This window comes from Balaenoptera borealis (genome assembly GCF_965194805.1).
Source record: "Balaenoptera borealis genome assembly, chromosome: 15".
In the NCBI taxonomy this organism is placed as follows: domain Eukaryota; kingdom Metazoa; phylum Chordata; class Mammalia; order Artiodactyla; family Balaenopteridae; genus Balaenoptera; species Balaenoptera borealis.
The window spans coordinates 72813077-72839792 of record NC_138871.1 but is presented as its reverse complement, the minus strand read 5'-3'; the positions used below and the strand labels follow the sequence as shown (position 1 = coordinate 72839792).

At 35.4% G+C, this 26716-nt stretch overlaps 1 protein-coding gene across 12 annotated transcripts in view; it reads left to right on the top strand.

The window, feature by feature from the left end:
* The window catches only part of NCOA1 (nuclear receptor coactivator 1), a 259310-nt gene that overhangs the window by 134587 nt on the left and 98007 nt on the right, over positions 1-26716 (top strand). For all 12 annotated transcript variants that reach the window (XR_014234946.1, XM_082357422.1, XM_082357413.1 and 9 more), the window contains 3 exons: positions 7987-8143; positions 22012-22117; positions 24986-25152. Coding sequence is in view for 11 of the 12 variants with exons in the window: in XM_082357422.1 (XP_082213548.1) it covers positions 22029-22117; positions 24986-25152 (256 nt within the window). In the remaining variant the exon portion in view is untranslated. The remainder of the gene's footprint in view (positions 1-7986; positions 8144-22011; positions 22118-24985; positions 25153-26716) is intronic.

The window sequence follows — 26716 nt, the reverse complement described above, 5'->3', positions numbered from 1 at the left end:
GGTAGAATTAATAAGAAAACAGATGTTACTATAGAATCTTAAGTCCATTTAACCAAAATAATTTATAATTGCCACTAATGTTAATGGTTTATTTATGACAACCTACTATTGGATGACAGCAGAGCTAAACTAAGCTATTAATCCCAGCACACTGGGAGTTTTGGCTAACATATTATCCCTTTCTCTCCTCATCAAAAAGTATATCATAAAGAAGAAAAGTTAAAGTAACTTTATAATAACGATAACCTTCAATCTGCACTAATTTTATTAAAGTAATTTATAAATGTTGTAATTTTAACTGTTATTAGTAACAAGTTCCTTTCATCACACTTTACAGTTAATGTATGTGGGAGAGAAAATGTACTGCCCTTAGAGGTTTGAGAGTTTCTTTTATTTCCTTACAGAAAAGAGAACATTAGACCACAGTTTCTTTTGACACTCAGCAACTGTTACCTTATGAGATAATGGAAGATGGATTGTTTTTTCCTGCTTTCCCAAAGTCACAGTCCATGATATCAGCTGCCAATAGGTGTATGGAGAAGTGTTCCATTGGTCTAAAGCTGACTCCTTTCCCGAACTTTCCTGATTAACTGTTGCATAGGACTTGCTGCCTATTGTTAATTCTGTTTCTGGCAGATAATTCTTGATATTATTGAGTAATTTCAATTGCTAATTGGTTCTTGAGGATGTCAGGATGGTGGATTTTAAAATTCTCAAAAAGATTAAGGCGTTAATAACATACTTGAAACAAAACCTTAAAAAGATTACAAAATAACAGGAAGATTAAAAACAAACAAATAAAATGTTAAAAATAGTATCATAGTATTTGATTCCAAAGAAATTAATAGGTTGAGCACACATTTAATACTGTTCCCACCCCAAACCATAGTTTAGTTAAACAACAACCAAAATAAAGTCAACAAGGGTTGTTGTTGTTGTTTTTAGTCATAAATCAAGAGATGTAGGGAAATGGGAGAAAATACAGCAAAATTTTCGAGGCTGGAAAACAGCTAGAATAGTGGTAACAATCTTATTAAACCTAAGAAAACTATGTTTTAAGTGGAGAAAGCTAAGGACCAATTGAATTTGTACTGGTGACTCTTCAAAGGGCCCAGGCAGTGGTAGTATTGTGTACTTATGGAAGAGGAGGCGAAGAAGGGAAGGGGATTAAAATAAGGAGGATTATTTAAAAGCTAAGAAACAGATGCCTGGGTCTCATCTATTCTTTGCCACTGTACTACTGCCCTGCTCCCATCTTGACAGATGGGAGACTTGAAGTTTATTCTCTAGCTTAAAACAGAGGACTAGTGTACACCAGGCACACTGAAGGGGGAGGGGGATTAGATGAGCATTGGCATTTTGAATGCTGAGAACCCTTGCTCTCATCTCCATTACTGGCTTCCCAAACTGAGTCCTTTATTCTCCAGGCAGGAAACAGGAAGAATCTTCTGTGAAGAATCTGACCATCCCAAGAAGAAAAACCTAAAGGCACAAAGGAACTGTACTCTAGTTGGTAAAATTGTTTCTTACAGGGGTACAGGTTAACAATTCTGAAACTACTTTATATGTATACAAGTATTGAACAAATAAGTAAATAAGTGGTAGATAATGGCAACCAGGTTTCTCATATCAGTATTTGTGCCCTAACAGAGGGCCTGGCCAGATTGCCCTATAGTGAATGTCACAGTCAGTAGCCCCAGGTACATGACTAGAGCTTTCAGTAAACTTTTTATATCCAAACAACTAAATACCATCAGGCATCTAAGGAAAGCATCTACTATGACTAGCAGGAATGAAAATAAACAAATAGAAAATACAAACAACTTGGAGAAAATAGACTATGCAGCCGAGAAAATTTCATGTATATGCACACATACATATATGTACACATCCAGCTGTATATAGATATACATATATGCATATACCATATATACACATACATACATATCATATGTGTGTGTGTATAAAACAGCTGCAGAAAGTTGGGATGCTACATCTGTAAAGCAGAAATAGGGTATTTTAGAAAGAACATTCAAGGAATGAAGAATTCTTATAAATTAAGAATATATAGCAGGAAAAAAAACTCAATAGAGGTTTGGGTAATGAGTTGAGGAAAATTTTTTACAAAGTAAAGCAAAGAGGCAAAGAAATGATAAACAGATTATAAAAGAAAATAAAAAGAAGGGTCCAGGAGGGTCAACTTCCTATTATTAGGAGTTCCAAAGAGAGAACAGAATAAATGAAGGGAAAGAAAAGAATAAATAGTATAATCCAAGAAAATTTCCCAGAACTGAGACAGAGTACCTGTTGAGTACCCAGTATAATGGATGAAAAGAGACTAACACCAGTTGAAATAATAGGATATCCAAATAGCCAGCTGTGATGCTCAGTCTCTATAATATTCAGGGAAATGCAAATTGAAACGAGATCCCATTTTCATCTGTTAGACTGGTTAAAAAATAAAGTCTGACAATATCAAGTGTTGGAAAGAATATGGGTGAAAATTGTTCTCTTACACACTGCTAGTGGGAATGTGAAACAATCATTTGGGCAATTTGACAGATGGTGAGTAGAGCAGAAGGTATGCAAATACTACAACTCAGAAATTCCACTTCTGGATATTACCATTAGAAATTCTTGTACATGTGCATATGAAAATATGAAAGAGAAGCCATGTACAAGAACACTCATTGAGGCATTATTTGTAATAATGAAAATTTAGACAACTTAAATACATGAATGACTGGGCTGAGATGTGGTATATTCACATGTACATATGAATGAAACACACACACACGTCAGCAGGGATAGAGCTCCAAAACAATATAATGCATGAAATCAGCAAAATGCAGAATATGTACAGTTTAAACATGTATATTTTAAAGCATAAAACATCAGTGTACATTGTTTATGGATGGATATAAAAAAATTGACCAGAGGATATATACTAAATTCATGATGATGGTTATCTCTATCAAAAGGCGGGGGAGTGAAAAGAGTGGGCTTTGTGTGAGTGTCGGGCCTTTTGATTTATTGGTAATACTTCATTTCTTTAAAAAGAAAATAAATATATCAAAAATGTTTACTGTTGTTACTTATTGGGTAGCAGATCCCTAGATACTCCTTTGTTCTGTTTCTCTATATATTTAAAAATTCTGGCCCTGTACCTCTGCCAAACTCCAAAATAACAAAGGAGGAATGTTTTATAGATTTCCTTTTTTTACTCTTTCTATGTGTTAAGTGCTGTAGGTACTCTTCTTTCACCTTGCTTCCTCGTCTGATTCTTAAATCAGATTGAATATAAGAGGTTAATAAACTGAATAATTTAATAAATTAAATTAAAGGAATTGAGGTGCTGCATTAGCCAGCATTTGTGCCAGAACTGGAAGCAGAAAATGAAGACAGAAAGGCCTTACCCATGAGGAGAGAATTGGAATGAGTAATGGGAAACCTCCAGGCATGCGGGTCTCTTAGGAGTTTATACCATCCATATCAGGTCTCCTGCTTTGGGTTCCTGGAGGTGAGGGGGTGTGAGAAAAGACTTAAAATACTGAGCTCTGGATAGCACAGATAATACATAATAAATACTAGGAGATATATTTTAAGAATAGTGAGCTTACTGATCTCATAATGCCAAACATCAGATCATCAGCACTGCTCTTTTTCTCCCTATTTCTTCATATTCCTCCTGTCTTCTTTGGTTCTCTGTGTATCACCTGTCTCTTGATTTCCATATTTTTCACTTCTCATTGTCTACATATCTTTTTGGAGTATGGATGTATCTTGTGCTTTTCTGTCTTCATGCAGTCCCTGAGTGACTGTGCTCAGCCTCCCCCTCGGCATCATTCCTGTATTCCCGTTCGGCCTTGAATCATCAGGACCCTAAATCATTAGCAGGATCCATCTGGCTTCAGTTACTGCCTGACTTTGAAAAAGTACCTGTAAAAACTCTTAGGTTTTATAGAAGAGAGTGGCATTATTTCACAAAGATTATACCTGTAGCCTTAACTACACAAATGATTTTTGAGGAGTGCTCTTCCTTGAAAGTCAGAAAATGACAGAACCTGGGTTTGTGGTTGACTAAATGAACAATGCCATCTTTGCCATAGTCAGTTACTACTTACCAATTCTTAAGCAGATTTACCTAGGAAAAAATTCAAAGATACAGTGCTTCACAGATGAAAGAACACAAAGGAGTAATTAGGAGGAATCTTATCACCCAAGAAATGTTTTAGGGACTTAAGTTGATTACAAATGCAAATAAACTAGATATATACAGTGAGAACAACCCAACTAAATATAATGTAAGTTGGGCTAACCTAACTATAAATTCCTTTCTTTAATAGTTTAAAGTATGTCATTATGAAGAGCTAGTCCAAGTTTTTTTGAGTTTTTGAATTGTGGGTTTAAATCAAGGAAAAAGGGAAAGAAAATCTTGAAAATACAAAAAGCACTCTGTTTAATTTAGAGGGACTGTAATAGGTAAGCACTTTTGGATCCAGGTCATAGGATCATCCAATTTTCTAACATTAGATAGACATGCCACTTTAATGCGGAATTCAGCACTGGGGGGAATCATGATGTAGAGAAAACATAGTCTTTATTTAAAAAGCAAAAGCCTAAAACAAGCATCAGAAAACCCACATTATAAATATATTATAAAATAAAATAAAAATAGATTTGTATTCATTGATTGTAAAATGCACTAGATATGTAAAAAGTAAACCACTAATTTTATTTTTGAGTATATGAATTAATTTGGGGGAGAATTTACATCTTAATGCTACTGAGTCTCAGTGAACCCACGAAAATATTCAGTCACTCTTTTTTTTTAGTCTTTTTTAATTTCAGAAATGTTTTATAATTTTAAGTGTATAGGTCTTACCTATATTTTGTTAAATTAATTCCTAAGTATTTTATGTTTTTTGATGCTATTATAAATTGTTTTGCACTTCCAATTGTTTACTGTGGTTATATAGAAACACAATTGATTTTTGTATACTCACCTTGTGTCTTACAGCTTTGTCAAATCACTTATTGATTCTAGTAATCATTTTTCAGATTCCTTAGAATTATGTACCAAAATATTTTAATTGAATAAAGACAATTTTAGTTCTTCCTTTCTAAGCTTCCTTCTATTTGTTTTTCTTGACTTATTGCACTGATTAGGACCTCCAGTACATCTATTACAATAATGAAGAGAAGTGGTTAGAGTGAACATTCTTGCCTTGTTCCCAATATGAGGAGAACTCCCAATATTTCACCATTGTACAGAATACTAGCTGTAGGTTTTTCATTGATCCTCTTTATCAGATTGAAGGAGTTACCTTTAATTTTTAGCTTGCTGAGAATTTTATCATGAATGGGTGCTGAATTTTGTCAGATGTTTTTCTGTACCTATTGAGATATTTATATGCTTTTTATTCTGTTAATGGCATATCATCCTTATATATTGCTGGATTTGATTTGCAATTTTGTGTCTATATTCATGAGACTGATTTTCTTTTCTAGTAATATCTTTGGCAAGTTTGGTATTAGGGTTTTGCTGGCCTAGTAAAACAATTGGCCTAGTAAAACAATTGGGGTGTATCTGCCTTTTATTTTCTGGGAAGTGTGCACAATTGTTATTATTACTTCTTTAAATGTTTCATAGAACCCACCAGTGAAGCCATCTAGGCCTGGAGTATTGTTTTGTTTTAATTACAAATTAATTTCTTTAGTAGATAACGTTCTGTTCGTTTTTGTGGTTTTAATAATTTGTATTTTTCAAGGAATTTTTCACTTCATTGCAGTTACTGAATTGATTTGCATTATGTGGTTTAGAACATTATATTTGTAGGACATGAAGTGATAGCTGTCCATTTCTGACATTGGTAATTTGTGTTGTCTTTCATTTTTCTTGATCATTCTTGCTCAAGTATTAATAATTTTTTTATCTTTTCAAAAAGTCAACTTTTGATTTTAATTTTTTTCAGTTGTCCAGTCTTCATATTGGGTATTGTTTTGACTTCAAGTTCACCAACTTGTTTTTGTGCCATCTCAAATCTTCTATTAAGCTTGTCCAGTGAATTTTAAAATTTCCATGTTGAAGTAGTTCTTGAATTTTCATTTACTTCTATTTTATAGTTTCCATTTGCTACAAGTATTTCTCATCTGTTCACTTATTGTAACATCCTGAACATGCTCATAATAGCTGCTTTAACATCATTATCAGTTAATTTCCACTAATCATCTTATGGTTTCTATTGACCCCCCTTTTTTTTCCTGATCTTGAGTTACAGTTTCTAGCTTCTTTGCATGTTTAGTAATTTTTTATTGTATACTGGGTATTGTAGATAATATTGTGGATTATCTTTTTCTGAAGAGTATTGATTTTTGTTCTAGTAGACAACTAAATTACTGGCTGGTAAATATACACTTACTATACAACCCAGTTGCATTTATGGGTGTCTGTTTGTTTATTTACTTATTTATTTGGTTGCATTGGGTCTTAGTTGTGGCACGCAGGCTTTCTAGTTGTGGCACTCGGGCTCCAGAGTGCGCAGGCTCAGTAGTTGCAGTGTACGGGCTTAGTTGCCCCGCAGCATGTGGGATCTTAGTTCCCTGACCAGGGATCAAATCCGTGTCCCCTGAATAGGAAGGCAGGTTCTTTACCACTGGACCACCAGGGAAGTCCCCATTTCTGGGTGTATATCCTAGAGAAATGAAACTTATATTCACACAGAAACCTGTACACAAATATTTATAGCAGCTTTATTCATAATAGCCCCAAATTGAAAACAACCCAAATGTACTTCAACAGGGAATGGGGAAAAAGAAACTGTGGTACCTTCAAACCATGGAGCAATAAAAAGCAACAAACTATTTGTATATGCAACATGTTGGATGGATCTCAAGGGCATTATACTGAGTGAAAAAAGCCAATACAAAATGTTTCCATACTATTTGATTCAATCTTTATAATATTCTCAAAGTGACAAAATTATAAAAATAGAGGGCAGATAAGTAGTTGCTAGGAGTTAAGAAAAAGGGAGTGAGGAGTGTATGATTATAAACAGCAAAAGGGAGTCTCATCTGTGGTATGGTTATATAGGGGTACTTGGATCAACCAAGGATTTGAGGAAAATTTGCATACAGAGTTAAGGTCCCCCGCCCCCTTACTGTACTGCCCTTCCTACCATGATTTTCTCCTCCTATTATCTAGCATTCTGTCAGCTCTGAACTACATTCTCTAATGCCTAAAGCCAGTGAGACAGTGGTTTTCTCCCTTAGGTCTAGCCTCCCAGTAGTACTTAAGGGGTATACTGGGAAGAGTTCTCTTAAGGGAAAGTCTTATAAGTATAGATCTTATTCAGTATGATTCCTTTCTTTCAGTGATCAAATTCCCTATGTTTCTGCCTGCTTTTAGTCACTTTTCAGTGTCTTTGAGTAATTTTTATTTTGTCCAGAGTTAATCATCTTTATCTGTGGGCAAGTTAGTCCAATACAAGATAGTTCATCTTTACTGGAACCAGAGCTCAATGAATTTTATTTTTAGGTATCAGGAATATAAAACTTTTGTAAACTTTTTCAATAAAAAATCTGAAAGTTAAGTATCATAGTAACTTTAATACACAGAAGTATTACAGAAATGAAAGAAGGAATTAAATGCAAACTGAAAACATTAAAAATCAGAATTTATAGGTAAAAAGAAAGGTAAACATACAATTGCAGCCAGGAAAAATCAGGAGATTAAGGGCAGAATGCAATTATGTATTACTCAAGCAGCAGTCTTAAGATAAGAATATATATCCAGGTACCAGAAGGACTTCAGTTGTAAAATCAGATCTTCATCCATCGTCTTTTGGAAGTGTTTTTCCATTTGGCCTGAAAAGTTGTATTTTCTTTTTTTTAACCGAGCATTTCTGACCTTTATTATTTCTTAGAGAATAAAATGACAATCTAACCTCCCTTCTGCTTTTATTTTTTTCTTCTCCTTTGTTTTAGTTGTTTGCATAATTGACCTTAAAAGAGGTAAGAGTGAAGAGACTCGAGCCATCTCTGGAAAATACCTTTCCCCCATTCCATTGGAAGCTACCCTCTGGAGCACCAGATTTGACCATATATGTTCTGAGGACTCACTATGAACAAAGAAGTCTCCCAGGTAGGAAGTGTAGCTCTGTTTTTAAAGAGCTTTGTTTCTGCAAAAGTATGGTGTGAGAATGATTACTTGTTGACTCTTATTTTTTATGGAAATATGTCTTTGATCTGGGAAGCTTCAAGGTTATTCTAAAATATGTGCTGGCATTCCTAAATTAAAATGTTAGAAAAGTTATAGATTATACTTTGTAAACCACTGTAATGCACATTGAAATTAATACTGGTTCAGATCAGTATCTAACTGAAATGCTCAAGTCCTTACTGAATTAAAAGTGGCAGCACACACTACTATATATAAAATAGATAACTAATAAGAACCTGCTGTATTGCACAGGGAACTCTACTCGATACTCTGTAATGGCCTATATGGGAAAAGAATCTAAAAAAAAAAAAAAAAAAGAATGGATATATGTATATGTATAACTGATTCACTTTGCTGTACACCTAAAACTAACACAACATTGTAAATCAACTATACTCCAATAAAAAATTTTTTTTAAATGGCAGGGGAAAAACTATACTGAACCATCCCCAGATTTGGTCTATACATTTCTTTTTTTTTTTTTAACATCTTTGTTGGAGTATAATTGCTTTACAATGGTGTGTTAGTTTCTGCTTTATAACAAAGTGATGCAGCTATACATATACATATATCCCCATATCTCCATTTCTATTATAATCCAGTCATTAAATCTATTTACATCTAGCGTCCATTGTGTACATTTGAGCAGTTTTACATTGTTATTTTCTAAGAGTTTGTGAGCTAACTGAAGGAATAGAACTAGTGTATCCATGAACATGACAATGGTCATAGCAGCCTATAGTGAGAAAAATAAACATGCACCAAGCCGAGACTAGAAAGTTGAAGAGTAATCAGAAACTGGTGAACCAAGTAAGGGGAAGACTTCCAGCAGGTAGTTTTAATTGAATTATAACATATATAAATAAAAATCATAAATTTTAAGGGTATAACTCTTTTAATTAATTAATTTTATTTTTGGCTGCATTGGGTCTTCGTTGCTGCGTGCGGGCTTTCTCTAGTTGCGGGGAGCGGGGACTACTCTTTGTTGTGGTGCGCGTGTTTCTCATCGCAGTGGCTTCTCTTGTTGTGGAGCGCCGGCTCTAGGTATGTGGGCTTCAGTAGTTGTGGCACAAGGGCTCAGTAGCTGTGGCTCGCAGGCTCTAGAGTACAGGCTCAGTAGTTGTGGCACACGGGCTTAGTTGCTCCGCGGCATGTGGGATCTTCCCGGACCAGGGCTCGAACCTGTGTCTGCTGCATTGGAAAGCAGATTCTTAACCACTGTGCCACCAGGGAAGCCCTAAGGGTATAACTCTTGAGTTATCATGTACTGAATGTATTTGTGTAAATGCCATCCAGGTTAAGAAGTAGAACAATATTAGTATCCCAGTAAACCACCCCCATCTCTGACTCATTGCACACCTACCCACTTTTTTAAAAAAATAAATTTATTAATTTGTTTGTTTATTTGTTTATTTATTTATGGCTGTGTTGGGTCTTCATTGCTGTGTGCGGGCTTTCTCTAGTTGCGGCGAGCGGGGGCTACTCTTCATTGCGGTGTGTGGGCTTCTCATTGCGGTGGCTTCTCTGTTGCGGAGCATGGGCTCTAGATGCGCAGGCTTCAGTAGCTGTGGCACGTGGGCTCAGTAGCTGTGGCTTGCAGGCTCTAGAGCGCAGGCTTAGTAGTTGTGGCACACGGACTTAGTTGCTCCGTGGCATGTGGGATCTTCCCGGACCAGGGCTCGAACCCATGTCCCCTGCATTGGCAGGTGGGTTCTTAACCACTGCGTAACCGGGGAAGCCCACCCACCCACTTTTAAAGGAGGAGACAGTTGTCACCCTGGAGGGTGATTGCTGTCAATTTGGAGGGTGGGGTTTAGCAATCATAGAAGTTAAAGGCAATTAAATTTGATTGGCTGACAACCAATGCCTATGTTTGGAATAAATAATGAATTTGGGAGACGGAGGCAAGACTGAATTGGCAGAGAACTTTAAAGCAAGGACTGGTGGTGCAGCATGATTTGAGAAGATACTCATTTGATCCTACTACCTCTCTCTTTAAAATCTCATTGGTTTCCGGAACGAACACGCTCCAGATTTATGGCTTTTATTAACTGGTGATACATTGTATTTATTAACTTAAGGTTTCTGTTGTTTGAAATCAGACTGTTGATTCTCAATAAGGAGAGAGAAATAAGTTAATAAGCATTCTGATTATTAAGAAAAAAGTTTTGCAGAGTAGGATGTATTATAATTACGAGAAACTTTAGTCATGTAGGAGAGTCCTCTCTTTAAGAGTTTTTAGACAGAAATGTTCATACCTGGACTTTATGAAAGAGAAAGGGAGAGAAAATAGATTATTATCTAGTGATTGAACTCTGGGCTGGGTGTCTTTTTCTTTAACTCATTGTTCAGTGAGTGACTCTGAGAAAGTCATGTTTTCTTCATGTCACAATGAAAGTTTTTACCTTTTATGTTTCTCCTTAACATTTATTCAAACCAACTTTAAACATACCAAATAGCTGCAAGATTTGTAGATTGCACACCTGTGTTCCCATTGCCCAGTTTCACCAGTTGTAAACATTTTGTTACATTTGCTTTCTCTCTCTGTATGTATTTACTGCTACTTCTCTTGCCCCTCCTCCTCCATCACCATCATGATGATGATGAATCACAGTTGAGAGTAAGTCGTAGACATTTATGATCTTTTACTCCTAATATCTCCTACTTAACCACAATATAATAATCAAATTCAGGAAACTTAATATTTTCATTATTATTATCTAATATATGGTCTATATTACAATTTAATCAGTTGTCTAATCCAGAATCATACATTGCATAATTGTCACATGTCTTTGGTTCCTTTAACCTGGAATAGTTTACAGCTTTTCTTTGTCTTCCATGATATTGACATTTTTTTTTTTTTTAAAGATTTATTTATTGATGATTGATTGATTGCTATGTTGGGTCTTCGTTTCTGCGCTAGGGCTTTCTGTAGTTGCGGCAAGCGGGGGCCACTCTTCATCGCGGTGCGCGGGCCTCTCACGATCGCGGCCTCTCTTGTTGCAGAGCACAGGCTCCAGACGCGCAGGCTCAGCAGTTGTGGCTCACGGGCCTAGCTGGTCCGCAGCATGTGAGATCTTCCCAGACCAGGGCGCGAACCCGTGTCCCCTGCATTAGCAGGCAGACTCTCAACCACTGCGCCACCAGGGAAGCCCCGATATTGACATTTTGAAAAAGTATAGGCCAGCTGTTTTGTACAGTGGCACTCATTTTGAGCTTGTCTGTCTCCGTCTATGTTCCTTTCTAAAGAGACTATGATATGGGACTTTGGAGATTCATGGTTTTGTTACTGAGAATCTTACCCGGTAGAACGAAGCCCATGAAGATTTTTTTCAGGAGAAAGTCTGTTAAAACATGGTAGGATCCCCAAATTCCAGAAGGTAGATTCCTAAAGATGATTTAGATGTTATTGAAAGGAATTTTATGTATGTGTGCATATATATACATATAATCTTAGAATCCAAGATTTATAAACTTTTGGACAAATTAAAGGCAGAACTTTAGATTTTGAAGGAATAGTACATTTACGTTTTAAGGTGAATCATATCTTATAAGAAATAATTGGTTTTATTTGTAATGACCATAGAAGATAAGTCAGGATTAGGTATATGATTAATTTTATTTTTTTCTATGTGATGTTTGGGTGAAGAATTAGAAAGATTCTCTTTTCGTGTGTTTGAGAACTTTGTAAATAACCACCCAGGATTTTTAGATGTGGTATAACTTAATGTCAGCTTTTCTGAAGACTTTCCTAATGAAGAAGCATTTTAGTGTAGAGGTAAAAGCAAAATTTAGAATCTATTGTTGACTGTCCTACTTATCAGTATGTAAGGTTAGGTTATATAGGTTAGTTATATAAGTTAAAACATAGCCAGATTCTGGAACCAAATTACCTAAGAATTGGTCATTTGATTTCTACCTCTGCTACTTATGATGTTGGGCAGATTAAGTAACCTCTCTGTGCCTTGGTTTCCTCATCTCTAAAATGGATTATAATACTACATACCTCATATCTTATGAGTAAATGCATTAGTAAGGTTTATAAGGAAATACTATGTTAAATGCTTAGAATGGCACATAGTAAATCCTATAAAGGTGTTAGTCATCATCATTGTTGTCATCATCAGCCCATAGGTTCTCTATTAGTAAGATAAAACCATTGAACTCAGTCAGTGATTCTGTAAAGTGGAGATAATAATAATACACACTTCATAGGGCAGTTGTGAGGAATCAATGAGTTCATATATGTGAGATACATAAACACTCAATATATATTATTACTTTGTCATATCCTTTAATTGAATACATATTAATGGGCCTACGTTTTTCTGTGAACCTTTTTATTATTTTGTTCCTCTCAAATTCTTTTTTACTACTAACTTTATACTGTAAAAGTGGAAATAGCCAGGATAGGCATTTTGTATGTGCTAAGTAGTCTATAGTCAAAAAGTTGAGAAGCACTGTATGAGATGACAATTGTTAGGATCCCTCTTCTGAAATTTTATAAGTCTGAGTCTCCAGTTTAAAATTTATAAGCATGATTTTCATAGTTATTATTTTATTGAGAACACTGGAAAGTGAAATTTAAGTTTCACTTGTTTAGAGTTAGTCTTTAGTTGGGTACTACACTGGAAGGGATATAGCTAGATAAGTTAGTGTTTTATTGAGGAGATACTGATGTTGTTTAACCAGCTATTCACCTGAGATGCTTGGGGATTTTTTTTTTTCATTTTTTCAATGGATATCAATAAAGTTTTTACCAAATATAAATGAATCAACTAAGATGACTTAGGTTTAAAGCTGGGCTTTTAAAAATGCATCTCCTTTCTATAAATGTGGGCAATGAAGATTGTAGCTAGAGTTGTATTGTGATTTAATTTCTGCGCCTTCCCCTCCTGCTGGGGAGATGATCCTGAAATTAACTGAAGGTTTAACTTGACTCGATCATTTTCTAATGCCCTCAAAATACAACTCCGTTATTTTGGCAGATGATTTTGACCCATGCAGCTCTATTATTTTGGTATTACTGCCACCTTATAACTTTAGAGATCAAATTTCAATATGATTTTTTTTTCTTTTGTTGGTTTATATATGTACATTTAACTTTTTTAGAGTGAGCTTCTGAAATGTTCGAGAGAAATTGAACCACTTCTGATCAGGGGCTTAATTCTTTATTTTAGATATTGGAGTATTTTAGATATTGGATTTAGAAATTGAACCACTTCTGATCAGGGGCTTAATTCTTTATTTTAGATATTGGAGTAATAAAATAATATAAATTTACTATTTATATAGTAAATGTGGTTATTTGGTTTTAGATAATCATCTGTGGATTATCTATGTCTAATGTTGATCTTCAGTCTCGTCTGGCCCCCGCTTTAGCTGTTTTTCTGCTCATTAGTATCTGAATCTGTGAAAGAGGGTGAAGTTCGTGGAAAAAGACAGAGATTGACATCTTTGTCACTTAATTTTTGTCTCTATGACCATCATTTTCTTTCTTTTTTTTTTTAAATAAGTGTGATAGATTCTGACTCTTTTTATTTATTTATTTATTTATTTATTTATTTATTTTTGGCTGTGTTGGGTCTTCGTTTCTGTGCAAGGGCTTTCTCCAGTTGCGGCGAGCGGGGGCCACTCTTCATCGCGGTGCGCGGGCCTCGCACTGTCGCGGCCTCTCTCGTTGCGGAGCACAGGCTCCAGATGCTCAGGCTCAGTAGTTGTGGCCCACGGGCATAGCCACTCCGTGGCATGTGGGATCTTCCCGGACCGGGGCACGAACCCGTGTGCCCTGCATTGGCAGGCGGATTCCTAACCACTGCGCCACCAGGGAAGCCCTCATTTTCTTTTTTAAGGCTGTTACCTCTTTACTAGATTACTATAAACTGTTCTCCTGTGCACATGCAAGTAAATATCAAATACTTATTTTGTTGTTTATAGTTAAAGAGAGCTATAGTCAGGAAGACTGATTTTAATCTTTTTTTTAATACCAACATATTTTTCACGTTAGAACAATGTAGAACTGATTTTTGGAAGACATGTACAGTATATCTACAATTACCCAATGTCATTTTAAAATAACTGGAATCAACTAGCTTTGTAGATTTACAAGGAAATGTTAAGGATATTTTTGCCAAACTGTTTTAATACAATAGCTGCCATAAACATGTTTCATATGCTGACTGTTTTTCCTAAATAGGAGTATTTTAACAAGGCAAATGCATATATGTGTATTTCTTATCTTAAAAAATTAAATTTTAAATAAAGTCAATATGAGGAATTTAAACTTTGGGGTTTAAAACTTATTTGGTTTTCTTCTTCCTATATATTTGCTAATAAAAAACATAGAATACTTTTTAACCCTTTTTCCAAATTATTCTTTCCATTTAGAAAAAAATAATGCAGAAAAAAGAAGCATTGTCTCTTGATCTGTAGAATAAACTTTTAGTAGTAAACATAAATTTATTAAATACATTGTTTCAAATATTATATACTTTTAGAAGTTAAGTTGCCAAGTCCTTGATAATGTCTTTATTATTAGTGTAATAAATTTAAAAGAGTTTGCACAGGATTTTCTTTTACAAAAAGCACTTTAAAAAATCTCATTTTATAGAATCAATGAAATAGATAAAATGACGTCTGTTTTTAAGAACTTATTGTTTTGAATCTGTTTCTTTGCCTTTGCTTTTTATTCCTGGCCATAGCAGTTAAGATATGGGCATGTTTATGGCAGAGGCTTATGTGGCAGGGACTCTTCTCTGGGCCAGGGATAACCACGATCTGAGTTTTGGTTCCTGCTTTGTGGGTTCAGAGAGAATTTTTGTTTCCAGATGTTTAAGGAAATCCTTGTTCAGTCATTAGCTTTAAAATATCTGTTTTTCAACAAAAAAATTGGAGGCATACAAAGAAACAAAAAAAGTATGGCCCATACACAGGAAAAATAGCAGTCAGTAGAAACTGTCTTAGGAAGCCCAGATGTTGTACTTAACTAAACAAAGAAGAAATAGTAGATAAGTTGGATTTCATCAAAATTAAAAACTCTTGTTCATCAGAAGTTACTATAAAGAAAGTGAAAAGATAATCCACAGAATGGGAGAAAATATTTGCAAGTCATATATCTGATAAGGATCTAGACCTAAATATAAAGAACTCTTTATGACTTACCAATAAAAAGACAACCCAGTTTAAAAATGGGCAAAGGACCTGAATAGGCATTTCTCCAGAGATATACGAATGGCCAAAAAGGACATGAAAAGATGCTCAAAGTCATTAGTAATTAGGGAAATGTAAATCAAAACCACAATGAGATACCATTTCACACCCACTAGGGTGGCTATAATCAAAGTAAAGTTAAAAAACCAGAAAATACCAATTTTGGGTGAGGATGTGGAAAAATTGGAACACTTGTACATTTGATGGTGAGAATTTAAGATGGTACAGCCACTGTGGAAGACAGTTTGGCAGTTCCTCAAAAATTTAGAGTTACAATATGACCTAGTAGCTTCGTACCCAAGAGAATTGAAAACAAGTTCACACAAAAATGTGCACATAAATGTTCATAGCAGCATTGTTGTTAAATAGCCCCAGTAATGGAAAACCTAAGTGGCCATCATTTGATGAATACATAAGCAAAATGTGGTATATCCAAACAATGGGAAATTATTTAACCATAAAAAGGGCAATAGAAATCCTGAAGTCCCCATCCTTTCTTATCACATGAGAAAGAATTCAATTGTCACTGAAGTGAAAAGACAAAGTTGAAAACTTTTTTTAGAGAACCCTAGGTGTCTGAGGACTCCAGTTTGGGAAACATTCTTTATGGCAGTTACCCAGTGCAGGAGCTCTTTATTTGTCACGATTTTTCCTGTGTGATATTATCAACTTGGGGAGATTTAACTCTCAGAGTGTCCCTCTCATGTCTGTGCTTCTCTGTGCTAATTGCTTGCTAGCATTTTCAAGTATATTATTAGAGTTGTTTATTAACTAATTGTTACTTATTTTTCAAATGATGCAGTCCTCAGCTAAATCTGGGAGGTGAGTGACAAATCTCTTATGTAGAAATCTATAATTCAACTGAAATATAAAGCACTGACCTATTTCTTCAGCCCAACCTGTTTGGTTTAGTCTGGTCCATTTGAACAGAGGTAGGTGTGGTTTCTAGTTCCAAAAACTGCTCTCTAGAGAGTGCATGAGATTGTGTATAACTTAGCAACTCTTTTTAAATCAACAGCATACTTCTACTTAGAAACCTAACCTCTTTTTTTAAAAGGTGATATGTAAATTGGCTTCCTGAAACCAACATTTCTTTTCTTAATGAACCTTGTTTAAGTTCCCTTACTGCCAAATATAAAGCCGTTCCACAAATAGAACAGCTGTAAAAGTTTTCACTCATCAGAGGTTTTGCATTCCACTATTTCTTTATTGTGTTTTGTAAATAGAAAGCAGGTAATACCAGAATCATATCATCAGCAAATTGTTGGTGACTTTCTCATAGCTTCTTACTATTGGCTCTTATTTTGGTAAGCCAGATATTGAATTGCTGTTGAATTGTTGTCTGATGTCTCCTCAACCCCAGAATTTCAGATAAATTTAGCAGATGTCAGTCTCCAGCCAGTAGTCTGACTTAGCATAGTCTGGGGAATCTCATTTGAAATCCAGATTTATTTGTTGCTCAAAATTATCCGAACTGTGAGATTGTATTGCTTATGTTTACAGTTGTATAAATGCAACATATTTTTGTGTCTCTATCGTACTGTGAAATATAGTAGGATGTTTCTCCAAAATAGATCTTAACCTTTTCAGAATTAGAAGAGATGTTCTCAAATTTCTAGACCAAGAAGGTAGTTGTTTGTTTGTTTTTTTCCATTGAAAACAGGGGAACAGGATTTCAAGAAAGCTCAATTTCTCAATTATAGAAAAGAATTCCAAAACATTATGAAAGATTCCAGAAAATATTTAATTATAAAAAATCTAAAATATTCTTTAAAAAATTTAAATGTCATATTAGTAAAATAACTTAATCACTTAATTTATCACCTACTTCAGCTTTTATATCTTTTAGACATTATGTTACATATTGGATATACAATAAAAAGATCTAGTAACTGTTTTTGAGTTCACAATCTAGAAGAGGAGACAAACAGAATTATAATTTTATAGCATATTATCATAAGAAATATATGCTCAGCAGTATTTTGAGAGCCAATAGAATTCAGATGGGTAAATTCTTAGATAGGTATAACCTAATGTCTTAGGAGGCAGGGAAGACTGGCAGCTAAGTAAAGCTGAGCATTAAGTAGGAGTTGGTTAACTTTTCTTTTGGATTTTAGCGAACTCTAAAGTCTTATCTTTCATTTTCTTTCCTGTTCATCATTTTCTTCTCTCTTTTATTTCTACTTTTGTTGAAAAATTAAGCATTGATGCTTCTTTATTATTATGAATTTATCACATAATTTCATTTTTTGTTTTAATAAACTTTGAAATATATTTATATCTTATTTCTAAGTAAAAATAAAATTAAGTGGCTTCTTTACTTCTGTGGTATCTGGTTAATCTCATTTATGTTTCTGTGACTCTCCATAGGAGAAGAAGGTAGCAGTCTTACTCATTATAGTAATATATCACTTAGCTGATTTTTCTAGTTTTGTATTTGAGAATGGATGCTAACAAAGCCATTGTCGGGTCTTTCAACATCTTTTTGGTTGTGGTGACAAGTCTGGCATATTGACCTTTGCATTGAGGCTGTCCACCTTAAATTGTAATTATTTTCCTTGTCATATAGAGCCTTCCTCTCCCCCCGACAAGAGGTTTAATAAATGTTTTTCTATGATGACATTAATCCATAATGCAGTTCATCTCATTTATGTATCACTAATAGAAATATGGAACTTAAAAGCCCATCATGTTTTATACATGTTGAATTTGAGGTGACGTGGGATATCCAAATGGAAATCTCCATTTGGCAGCTGGAAACTTATTTAGATACCAAATTACTGAGATCAGAAAGATGTGCTTATTGTTCATGGAGGAAGTCTTAGAATGAAAATCAGACCTTGTCATTCCTCTGTTCTTAATCCTCCAGTGACTGGCTAATTCACTCAGAGTAAAGCTAAAGTCTTTAAAATGGTTTCAGCCAAGACCTTACATGATGCAGCCTTATCGCCTGCTCCTCACTCCCCAGTTTTACCCACACTGATCTCGTTCATGTTTCTCAAAAAGCGTAGTTATGCTCCGCCCTTCAGGCTGTATGGCCCTTCCTCTGCCAGGAGTACTCTTCTTCCAGATGTCATTCTCTCTCCCTCACCTCCTTCAAGTCTTTGCTCATGTCTCACCTTCTCAGTGAGGCCCTTCCTAACTACTTTACTTAAAATTGCTGCCCCTCTCCTTCCACAAAACTAAGCCTCTGTTTTTGCCTTGTTTTCCTCCATAATACTTATCACCTTCTAATATACTCTATAATTTACTTTTTAATTTTGCTTCTCTCTCCCTCACAATAGAATGAAACTTTATGAGGACAGTGATTTTTTTATAAGTTTCATGCACAGTTGTACTCCCACTACCTAGAACAGAAGCTGGCATATAGTAGGAGCTCAATAAATACTTTTTGCTGAGTTAACTTGGGCTACCCACATTGAGATCAATTTAAAGTTCCTGACTAATGTTTACCTTTGCTGGGAAGATGGGATAGTATCAAGGATTTTATTTTTAAAGTCTTTCCTTAGTGTTGAAACTAAAATTAACATATATAATCTATATGTGTATATAGGGACTATATGTAGTATATAATATATATAGTCTGTTTATATATTGTTTATATAGGTTGGGCTAAACTTGATTAGACAAACATTTAATCACTCATTCACCAAATTCTATAATGGACACACAATAGATGGGAACTGATGCAAACTTTGTATATTATGTTGAATGTTATCCTGTGGGCAGTGAGGATTTAGGGAAGGGTTTAAAGCAAGAGATTGACATGATCAAACTTATGTTTTTGATAGCCTACTTTGGTGGCTCAGGGAGACCACCATAAAAACTATGATGTTTTTAATAGTTCAGCAACAGGTGAGAGGAGACTATAAGAAAGGGGTGGATTTTGGAAATATTTAGGAAATAAAAATGGACACATCTTACTGTTTGCTTGCATGTGGGGTATGAGAGAAGAGGCTAGAATGACTCCAGTGTACGAACTGAGAGAAAAAAATTGCGTAAGGAGGAGATGTTAAGTTCATTTGGAAAGTTGAATTTGAAGTGCCTCTGTGACCTCTGCGTAGAGTTATCTGGCAAGGAGTGGTGTTATGGGTCTGAGACCTAGGAGATCTGGGCTAGAGATGGAGATTCAGGAGTAATTGGTTTAGAGATTTTTTTTTTTTGAAACCATGTTGAGTGAGTGATACCACCCCAGAATAATGTATAGTATGAGGAGAAAGGAGGCGTAGGACATTAGAACCATGAGGAAATCTAACCCCAAAGAATTGGGCAAAAGTACTGAGAATAAGGAAAGTAGAAAACCACACTAATTCTACTAATCTCTCAGTCTGTGGCTTAAACATCACTTCTTCAGAGAAGCCTCAGTTGATCGCCCAGTTAAAATTAGGTCTCCTCTATTGTTTTTCTCTATGAACCGTATTCTTTTCCTTTACAATTGTATCACTATAAGAAAATTACATATTAATTTTGTGTTTTATTTGTTTATGTCTCCCACTCTGCGAGGGCAGGAACCTCTATTTTGCTGTCCGCGATTTGCTCAGCTCCTAGCACAGTGCCTGAGACATGATAGATGCTTGATTTATTTGTTAAGTAAATGAAGGAAGCATAGGATCACAGAAGTCAATGGATGACAATATTTCCAGAAGGAAACAGTTTCAGATGCTGCTCCAAACAGTCCAATAAAATAATAGTAATAAGTTAGCATTTATTGAGCATTAATGAGTGGAGGAATGAAAAGTGTCCATTGTATTTATCGATGAGGAAGTATGGGATGAGTTATCCACTGAGTGAACACTACCCCCCTCATGGAGCTCTTAGTCTAAAGGGGAGATAATAACAATAACCAACATTCTCTAGGAACCTACAGTGCACTCTTTACATGCACTGTTCATTCAGTCCTCCCAACAAATCTAAAGGTAGGTAAGTATAGTTATTATCCTTATGTTACAGATGAAGAAATAGGAGATTTAAGGAGATTAAGCACTTTGCCCAGGAACAGGCAGGTAATGATTAAGCAGGGCCTTTCTGACCCTAACGCCCATGCTTTTAACCACCACGCTGCAGTAGGGGAATTAAGCTGATTCCTTATCAGGGAAGTGATATCTTGAAAATGCCATTTGAGCAGGAATGGTTTTGCTGCTGTTTATAGGACACATTAGAAGTGAGAGTGACTGGAATTGAGAAACAAGATAGAAGGATCTTGCAGGAATCTAGAATGAGGTATTTGCTTCCAAGTAAGGATCATAACTGTATCTGAGAATGAAGAAGGAGGGGACACTGTAAGATCTCCTGTTAATGAAGAATTGACAGGACGTGGATACCGATACAAAATGAGGAGTGAAAGAGAAGAGTAAAAAATAATTACAAGATTGCGATCCTAGGAGCTGGAAAATTTCATGACCTGCACGTCTAATATGGAGAAATTAGAAATGTGCCTTTTTGGTTACATGGAATAATAAAGTCATGATTAGAGTTCTAGGTGTTATTTTTATATTGAAAAGGGGGTATGGCAATCTTTGGTACTGAGAAAGAGCTGGAGACAGAGGAAGTTTTAGGACTAGAGAAAAAGGATTTATTCTGACGTATTAATTAAAGTCATGTGGGAAATTCTTATGGATCTCAACTTTACAAGCATGGCTGCTAACATGCAGCACTGTATTTATTTAATAATTTTAGAATTTAATGAAAAGTTAAAGGTTTTTCCCGTTTAACAAGAATTTCCTCTCCTTTGACAAGGGTAGATGGAATGGAAGAGAATAAGAGGTGTGTTGTTTGGCATTAGTAAAATCTAAGTGGTAGTGATGAGTATAAGGCCAGAGATAAGATTCCGAGTTTCGTTAGAGATTCTGTAGAGAATAGTGGTTGATAGGGACAGATCAGAAGGGATCTTTAAGTGCAGTCACTGACTGGCACAACATGTAAGAGAGAGACCTGGCTGACATGCTAGGGGAAATGACTTTGTGTTCTCTGGCATCTATAACAAGATCCTAACGTAGACTAAACATTTGATCTTTGTCGCCTGACTGCATAAGCAAAAGGTTAGGAGTATGGAATTCAAAGTTGGTAAGTACAATTCAAAATCCAAATCTAGTTCATCACTTTAATTTTAATCATATATGTATTATTTCTTTTCCTATCAATATAAAATCCCAAACCTTATGAGTAAAAGTTGTTTTAAGTCCTTTTCAAAATAATCTAAAATAAATAAATATAAAAAAGAATCTCTCTGACTCTCACTTACACAGTTTTTACATTTACATATGAAGTGGTTTTTTCTCTTTAAAAAAATCTCATTGTCTATTTAATTATTCTAACAATATTTTCATCCTAATTCATCTCTATGATTTTATAAAGGATGACTAATTTTATTTTACAGGTATAGAAAAGAAAGTGTAGAAACACTAAATAGCTGATGACTCCTGTGCTTTTATATAAATGTGGATGCTTTTATGATGGCTGTAATTATTCATTGAGAAACCACAGTGTTTAGATATATTCTAACACAAGGGAGCTTCCTATTCCCATAGAGTTGGATAGTTCATTAGGGTAGATTTCTTATTGTTTTCCTTCCTTTTTAGGTGTGAAGTTTTTCAACATGAGTGGCCTTGGGGACAGTTCATCTGACCCTGCTAACCCAGACTCACATAAGAGAAAAGGATCGCCATGTGACACACTGGCATCAAGGTAGGAACACTCTTTTTCTTAGTCTGTTTCTGGCAGAGCTGCTTTATCATTTTCATTGTCACTTTATTGTCATTGTCATTTTCATTTCACTTTAGAGCTTTTGCTTCATCTACTCCAAGTTTACCAGCCTTCTCTGAGTCCCTCATACTTACCATGTTCTCTTCCTTCCCCAGGGCCTTTACACATGCTGCTCCCTCAACCAGCTTGCTCCCTCTAGATTTCCTGTAGTCAACACCTATGCATTCTCCAAATACCAGTTTAGTCATTACTTTCTTTTTTTTTTTAATTTATTTATTTAATTTATTTATTTTTGGCTGCATTGGGCCTTTATTGCTGCATGCAGGCTCTCTCTAGTTGCAGTGAGCGGGGGCTACTCTTTGTTGTGGTGCACAGGCTTCTCATTGTGGTGGTGTCCCTTGTTGCGGAGCGTGGGCTCTAGGCGCGCAGGCTTCAGTAGTTGTAGCACGCAGGCTCAGTAGTTGTGGCGCGCGGGCTCTAGAGCGCAGGCTCAGTAGTTGTGGCTCACGGGCTTAGTTGCTCCGTGACATGTGGGATCTTCCCGGACCAGGGCTCGAGACCCTGTCCCCTGCATTGGCAGGGGATTCTTAACCACTGTGCTACCAGGGAAGCCCTAGTCATTACTTTCTTAAAGGGAGCCTTCTCTTCCTTCCATTAACTATTAGGTCAAATCTCCCCCATTTGTATCTATTTCACATGTATTTTTATAGCTATAATCCGTAATTTCAGGTTTATATTAGTTTGTGTGCTTATTTCATGAGTTCTCTACTACAGGCTAAGCTACCATTTGGTAAGAACTTTGTCCTTACTCACCATTTTATCCCTAGTTCCTAGCACAATGTTTAACATATATAGTAAGGACACAGAAAATATTTAATATTCAAATGAATAAATGAATCCATTGTACATCTTTAACTGCTATTTCAGTATATTATGGTATTAGTGGAACAAAGAAAAAAATTGTTAATATCAGGATTTTAAAGAATGAATATCTGTGGAATTAAATATTTGTTGTTAATAAGGAATGTGGTCATCAAATAGGCAAAAGAGAATTATTGCTAAGGAGACTGTAATAAATGCCAGATAGAGAAGGAACCTCAATCAGATCAAAACAGCAGCTTTCCTACCTGAGAGAAGAGTGGGGATTTTATTCCATTCACCTTCAAGGATCTGGAGCAAGGTTTCTCAACCTCCACACTGTTGACATTGTGGGCAAGAAGCTATCCTGCATATTGTAGGATGTTTGGCAGGGTCCCTGGCTTCTACACACTAGATGCCAAATAACATCTTTATATCAGTTATGATAACCAAAATGTCCTACCAGTTGTGATAACCAAAAAAGTCTCCAAACATTGTTAAATATCCCTGGGGACAGGGAAAGCAATATGGCCCCCAGTTGATAATCATTGATGTAGAGCGTCAAATGGCAAAAGTCTCTTCTGTCATTGGATTACATGCTTTTTCTCATGGGGGGACAAAGAAAGAATTTTTACAGGAGAGTGCCAGGGCTTCAGGTTGGGGAAAGAAAAGTGACTACTTCTCTTAATCAGTTCAGAGAACTGTTACTGAGCGATGATAACCTAAGTACTCATAATCATAGGTAAGTGTCCAGAAGCTAGGAGGAATGCTGATATCAAGATGCAATTCAGTTTGTGTTGTCAGAGTTAATGTTCTTGTCTATTTCTATATATGTCAGTCCTTCTTAATTTAAGAATAAATAGATAAAACTATTGTATTTTACTTTAAATTTTTATTTGGGGAAAATTTTTTAACCTATAAAAGAATAGAGACTAGGAAACGATGTATACCCACCACATATAAACCACGTATTTGCAGTTTTGTTCAAATAAAAGTAGTAAGATGATTAATGATAAAATTGATTTGTCTCTAATGTTTTTTTTTCAATCTGTTTTTAATGATTATGCATATATAAGTATCTGTGAACAATATAGAATGTTTATTAAATTTATATATTATATAATACTATGTGTATTTTTCTACAGTATACTTTTCAGCATGGATCTTTAGACATAAAGATAAATAGATTTATTCAGTTCTGTTAACTTTTGATAAGTATTGTATTACACGAATATACCGTATTTGAGAAATCTGTTTCCCTACAGATAGACATTTCCTATGGGTAAACAACCATTTTGTTACAAATTTTCATTCTTACAGCCAGTAGTACTACAGTGAACATGAACATCCTCGTACACACCTCCTGTTTTAGGAAGAGTTTCTTTAGGATCTGTGTACATTTTTATGTTAACGGGGTAATTATCACATTGTTCTTTAAATGATAAGCATTGAGAGTTCCCTTTTTCTTGCATTCTCCGCACTTTAACTTTTTGCCCACCTGATGGGTGTGGGGTTATAATTTTAAGTACATTATAAGAATCAAGACTTTATCAGATTTCTAATTATAATTTATTTGAACTCTGGTGTAGTATGCCTGCTTAATTTACAACAAACTTATTTGAAAATTCAGATTTTCTATTTTAAGGAATTATTATTTCGAACATCTAATAATTTCAAATGCAGCTAGTATATGTACTGTCTGCTTTTTGATATCTAGTATTTATTTGAAATATTCAATGTATATACATCATTGAGGGAATACATCTGTGATAGCAGTCATTCTCTTTATGTTTTTTAGCCAGAATTGTTTTCTGTACCTTGGTATTTTGTAATATTTGTTTTTTAGATACAATTTTAAATTGTTTTCTAAATCTGGTTTTATATTCTGGATAAAAACAGGAATCTCTGCCAATATGTAAATATTAAATACTTTATCAGAGAAGGAAATATGGTGGTAGAAAGTACAGTAACTGGATTTCCTTTGTGTAACAGCACTGAAAAGAGGCGCAGGGAGCAAGAAAATAAATATTTAGAAGAGCTAGCCGAGTTATTGTCTGCCAACATCAGTGACATTGACAGCTTGAGTGTAAAACCAGACAAATGCAAGATATTGAAGAAGACAGTCGATCAGATACAGCTAATGAAGAGAATGGAACAAGGTAAAAAAATGAACAAAAAAACCCCTGTGACTGTGTGCTTTGTTATTAAGACATTTACAATATGTGATTTTATTTTTTATCATTAAGAAATTGCATTCAATTTTTTAATTTTATTAAAGGAACATTTTTGTTTAGATGCTATTTATTTTAGAATATGAATCTGAGACCCTTCTTTTACAACAAAGTGGCTTATTAAGTTATCTTGAGAACTGGTTGCCTTGAAAGTTTATGAGACCCAGTATCATAGCAGATTAAGTCAGGAGATACAAGTTGTGGTATCAGACCTGAGGCTCTGGCATAGGGTTGAAAGACAGCAACTCAGAGGTAGGACAGTCCCTCCATCTGAGTTATAAGTTTATCTCTGCCTGGGCTCTGGGTGGGGGAAACAGCCTTCTCTGAGAAAACCCTGATTTATTTTTATGGTTCATATTTATACTATTCATATTTACTGGGGACCCAACACCACACAACTCCTGGGTTGCCTACCAGAAACAAAGGCAAAGCACTTTGAAGGAACATAACCACACCTCGCCCTGTCAGATTCCCAAAGAAAAAGTGCTTCTGAGGGAGATTTTATGCTATAAACTTATATAACATAGGAGGAAATAATCTACAGTGAGTAAGAACACAAATAACAAACAGAAGGAATAGACCCCAAAGAACTTCAGATTAATAGCAGCAATGTTAAAAAGACTATGAACAAATAGTATGTTTTAAATGGTTGAGATGATAGGCTTTTAAGATTTTAGGAGCTGGATAGTCTAGTGACAACTGATTTAGCAGACAGGAAAAATGGGTATTGTAGGTCTGCAGAGGGGATAGCCAACAAGAGGCTGTATGGCACCTTCCCTGCTCAATCTGGAAACTCTGACAGCCTGGCTCATACTCCCTCAGCTGAAAATGGGAGGATTCCTCTGGGGCAATTGAGCAGTCCAAAGGGAAAGATACACAGACACTGACAGTTGGAATTGATCCCCCAAGTGAAAAAATCTGCTCCTTGCTCTGTCCCCACACTTCACACAACTGCCAGTCAGGATTTTAGTACCTCACTCTTTAATATGAATAAAAATCCAGATATTTGAAGAAAGTCTTTTTATAAAAGAGAATAAATCAAGCAAACGAACAGAATAAAGGGAACTCAGAGGAAGCAGAGACAATGCAGGGAGCAAAAGAAAATGTAAAGCCATCAAACAGTCCCTCAGAGACAAAAAGGAGGATATTTCATCTATGAAACAAGAATAAGATGCTATAAAATGAAACATTGGAACTTAAAATCAGGATAGCTGAAAAAAACTTTACCTCATTACCTTATTTTCTCATACTCTCTGCCCCAAGCATTCCAGGAACACTCTGCCTCAGGTATTTGCACTTGCTGTTCTCTCTGTCTGGAATTCTCTTCCCTGGATATACACAAGGCTCACTCCTGCATCCCTTTTATGTGTTGGTTCAAATATTTTCTCTCAATGAACTTGTCCCTCACTAACCTATCTAAGACACACATACATACACACACACACGCACACACACACACACACACACACACACACACACACCTCTCTACATC